The sequence below is a fragment of the Panicum hallii genome, chromosome 8 (assembly GCF_002211085.1).
Source record: "Panicum hallii strain FIL2 chromosome 8, PHallii_v3.1, whole genome shotgun sequence".
NCBI lineage: Eukaryota > Viridiplantae > Streptophyta > Magnoliopsida > Poales > Poaceae > Panicum > Panicum hallii.
The window spans coordinates 16,616,175-16,620,640 of NC_038049.1; the positions used below are offsets into that span (position 1 = coordinate 16,616,175).

The 4,466-nt window shown below is 44.0% G+C and overlaps 1 protein-coding gene across 1 annotated transcript; it reads right to left on the minus strand.

Annotated features, from left to right (window-relative positions):
- Positions 1 to 2,593: 2,593 nt before the first annotated feature.
- Positions 2,594 to 4,250, minus strand: LOC112902074 (probable O-methyltransferase 2). The gene is made up of 2 exons (XM_025970985.1): positions 3,371 to 4,250; positions 2,594 to 3,207 (listed from the first exon to the last, which is right to left on the minus strand). The coding sequence occupies exons 1-2, from the start codon at positions 4,172 to 4,174 to the stop codon at positions 2,908 to 2,910; spliced, it is 1,104 nt and encodes a 367-aa protein (XP_025826770.1). The 5' UTR covers positions 4,175 to 4,250; the 3' UTR covers positions 2,594 to 2,907.
- Between the last annotated feature and the right edge of the window lie 216 nt (positions 4,251 to 4,466).

Genomic DNA, 4,466 nt, shown 5'->3' on the forward strand with positions numbered 1-4,466 from the left:
GCTTGTTCAAGAGAAATTGGCAAGCGCGTGCCAAAACCAAGGTGGTGACTCAAATTTTTCCAAGAAAGATAGAACTCATTTCCAAAGAATCGAAAAGAAATTCTGTCATCCACCTCCATAAGAGGGCAAAGAAACTGGATGGTAAGGAGACGAGAACCATTCTCCTCAACGGGCACAAAACCATCCCATCCAACTACATGCCAAACGCAAGCAAAGTCTACGTCCATACCTGTCTTCTCGAGGAGGTCCAGGTCGAAGGCTTTGGTGTGACCAAAGTCCCGACGCTTGAGGACGGCGTGGGTTTGCCTCTCGCGGTTGTCTTGCAAGTTGAGGTAAGGTGCGTTGTCGTCTACGTCCATGTCCTTGGCTTGCAGTTCGGCTTGTTCCTCCTGTTCTTCTTGTTTTTATTCATAATCCATCATGCTTAGGTTCAGCGTTGGTTCGGGGGTGCGGTGAGAGCTTGAGCGACCCCAAGAACGGGACGAGCTCGTGCCCATCATTTTCTTCAATGCACCGGAAATCTTCTGACCCATGCCTTTCATGCTTGAAAAATAAGAACGAACACGAACAACTCAAAATAGGTTATGTTAGTGAAATCAAAATGTAAGCTCTTACTTGAGAGTTGTTCTTCCAAATGTGTGGGCAATCTTGTAGAAAAGAAATGAGAGAGAGAGAGGTTTCTTGCACTTGAACTTGAGCGAAAATCTACTGAAATCCTGAGAGCAAGAGAGTGTCAGAGGGAGTGAGTGAGAGAGTTGAGTGTGAGAGCTCAACACCCCCTCCTCCGCCTCTATTTAAAGAGATTGTGCATGAAATGGCTGGGCATGCGCAAGAAAAAACGGCTAGTAGCCATTGGAGTTGGTGGGGCCCCGGAGCCGTTGCTCCTGGGTCGGCCGACCGAGGGGTTTAGCCAACCCTTGGGTGGCCCCCTGGGTGACAGCTAGGGCCCACGAGCCCCCCAATGGCTATAATCCTTTGCGCCTAGGTGCTTTAGTCAAACTTTGCTCCAAAAAGTTTTCAAAATATTTTTCAAAGGATTTCATGCTTATAAATATTTTAGGATTTTGGTAACAATAGAAAAAAGGGCTAGAAAAATTCCAGCATGCGAGTGGTCTTGGAAAAATTCAAATATGTAGTGAGAAAAATTCAAATGTTGAGAAAAGAAAATTTTGGAAAAATCAAATATGAGATAAGTACCGATTTACCTTCGGCAAGGGCTCGTCGTTTTAAGTCTAATGGGCAAGACTTTTCTCCGGTGTGCTTTATTTTGCTGACGAAGCATCCGGCCCGGGAGAAGCAAAGTCGGATGTCAGCGTGTCTTTCACCTTCCACACCTTTTTGGGTTCCTTGGTTTTTGTTGGTGTGGCCGGTGGTTGCTGTGCGTACTTCGGGGTTTGTTGCTTAGGTTTAGCTTTTTTATTCTTCCCTTGCCCTGGCCTCTTATCCATCTTTTCTTTTTCTCTCATGAATTCCTTCATCAAGGTGAAGAGGTTGTCCATCTTGGGAGGTGTTACTTCAACTTCTTCGATGCCTTGTGTATTCGGCCTGTACTTATTCTTGATCATGGAGCATTGCTCTTTTCTTGATCATGGGGCGAATCGGCAAATTCCTTGGTTCTTGCATGATTTTGAAGAGGGGAATTAAGGCAAACCATGAGAAAAAGGACATCCAAAAGCTTACCCGGAAGCTTGCACAGTTAGAAAGATAAGCACCGGCTCCATGCTCCACAGTGGCCGGAAGGAGCCTCCTCCTCCCCTCCCCCACGGCTGCAACGGTTGTTATAATTTTGTCTGTTGATTTGGGATTGATTTTGTATATTGATTTCGGATTGACTTTCCAGATTTTGAGGATCTTTTTGTCTGTGAATTTGAGGATCGATCAGTTCGATCGGAATTGAAGACCGAACCGAACTAACAGAAACCGAAATCATCAGTCTTATGAAATTTAAGAAATGGATCGGTTTTCATTCGCTAGTAACCGAATTTCATAAAAAATTAGGAACCGAATCGATCGGTTCGTTCTAACCAAACTTCTACCCCTTAGATAAAGTGAGAGCGGAAGAGGTGAGAATGAGGAGTGAGGGTAGCTGATGGATACGAGGTGCGTTGAACTGGATTGCACCAAAATTTTGGGTCCGGGATTTCGGGTTTAAGTCATCGGTGATGCGGTTTAACAAATAATTATATTTGTGACATGGCTTAAATAAACCTGACTCTAATGATAGATTGCCCTTGATTGGTGACACATTTTGTTGAATCTTGTCTCTTATATATCTACACCAAAGGTACTTTTTATCACGCCAAAGATATTGCTGACGCATTGTAACTTTGGCCGTCACTAATTTTACAGTATTGGCATGTTTCTTTTTCACATCGCCGATTTAGGTGTCCCTTTTGATGATTTTTGACATAGTGTTAGTAGAATACTATTCCCATCTTATGCAACACAAAATCATTATGTTCAGGTAAGAATTGTTGCATTACGAGCTAATTGCAATGATTTCAAAATTGTTGCTGCCAGCGCTGGAATTAGTAATGTGGTGTGATTCCTGTATTTACCAGTATCATACAAATAGTGGTACTATGCAGTGATATTTGATGATAAATTACACATTGCATAACTTATTGTGGTTGTACATAACATGCATATCAACAAACAACCATCCAATATATATGATCAAAGTCAAACCAACATAGCAGACTGCTGGAAACCACGAAGAGTGCTCTAGTCTATTTCAAACAGCAGCTACATGTGGATCTCAATGCATGAAATCCGAATAGCTCAACTGCTTTCAGATCCATCAACCTTTATCTAGGAAATGAGGCACTCCGTTTATTTATATCCTCACATCACATGGTCCTCTCAATACTACACCACACATTGAGCATAATTTAAGGGTGTGTTGTGTTACGGATAAACTTCGATGATACCACGAGCCCCAATTTTCTTAATAATCTTATAGTCGGAGAAACCTGCTTTAATAAAGATCTCGCGCCAGTCATTTTCATCTCGCTGCCTGCCTCTCGTATTCACCATCATGAGCATGTCCATCAGGAGTTGGGCTTCGTACATTATCGGCCCCATAGAAGGGCTAAGGACTATTTCTATTATAATCACCTTTCCTCCCTCTTCTTTGGAAGGAATTGCCTTCCTGCACTGCTCCAGGATCTTCACACAATCCTCATCGTTCCAGAAGTGCAGTACAAGCTACAGAACACAATGTCATGTAAATTAAACAATCGATAATTCTGTAAGTAAATTTTTTTGGCAAAGATGAGTCTATATCTGACAAACAAAACTCTATTTTTGAATTTTTATTTGTACTGAAGCATAAGAGAAAGAGTCCCTATTTTTGTTGTCCATTTCATACCTTTAGCATCACAGCTTGAGCAGGTGGAATGGAGTGGAACATGTCACCCGCGACATAGTTAACTGAATGATGAGCTGGTGCAGTCTCAATAACCTTTGGAAGGTCCAGCACAGTACACTTGATGTCAGGGAACGCCTTGATGATTCCCCTCACAGTCGTGCCATCACCACCACCGCAATCAGTCAGTGATTGAAGACCCTTGAAAAGATCACTGCACTCCCGAATAATGGTTCCAATAGCCAAGTTGTCATGTGCAGCCACACCTTCATTGACAATTCTGTCTAGCTCTTCGTCAAGGAGCTTTGTTGTCTCATGGACAAGTGGCACACCATGTAATTCTTCGAATGGCGAAGGTAATGGCGCAGGTAAATCCTTCCTGAACCAGTCAGCCAGAGACAATCCAGCCTCAACATAATGCCGTGAGACCGTGCCAAGCACAAAGTATTTCTGGTAGGTGTGATCTTCCGCTTCCACACCTTCTACCAGAAGCCAGGAGAGTGCGTTGATGCGGTACGTCTCCACCTCTGCACCGCTTTCAGATGCAAAGATGCCTGATGTGACGAGCAACCGCATGAGGCGGCGAAGGAATGGAAGCTTAGTCTGAGGAAGCGACAGTGCGGTTACCAAGTTTGGCAGGGAGGCAGCTCCTCCAAGGTTATGGATAGCAGTTGGGATGTGAAGCTCGACCGCGCACTTGAGAGCCATGGATGTGAGGTAGTAGAGGCTGTGGCGCCATAGGTCGGCTTGTGCCTGCAGCAGGTCAGCATCAGTGGGAACTATGATGGTCTTAAAATCAGCGGCCATTCCTGGTCTCTCGCGGTCACTCGCGCTGTGTATCTTTCTTGCCCTAGTCTCTGGGCTCTGATGTATTTGCTTGGCTATTAGTTCTTTGCTAGGACTTAAATAGTGTGCGCTAGCTGTGTGATCCAGTTTGTTGACTAGGTTATGTTCGATTATGTGATTGAATGTGTATCGGAAATCAATAAATTATGAAACACGTGGAAGGCAAGGTATGTTATGATATGTTTCTATCACTGTAAATGATGCCACATGGTGCTGCCTCTGCGTCACTGCATGCTCTTGAATATCACCCACT

Coding starts and splice junctions, on each gene's coding strand:
- LOC112902074 (XM_025970985.1), bottom strand. CDS start 4,174: ATGGCCGCTGATTTTAAGACCATCATAGTTCCCACTGATGCTGACCTG. Junction 3,208..3,370: donor CTCAAGCTGTGATGCTAAAG/GTATGAAATGGA, acceptor TGTGTTCTGTAG/CTTGTACTGCACTTCTGGAA.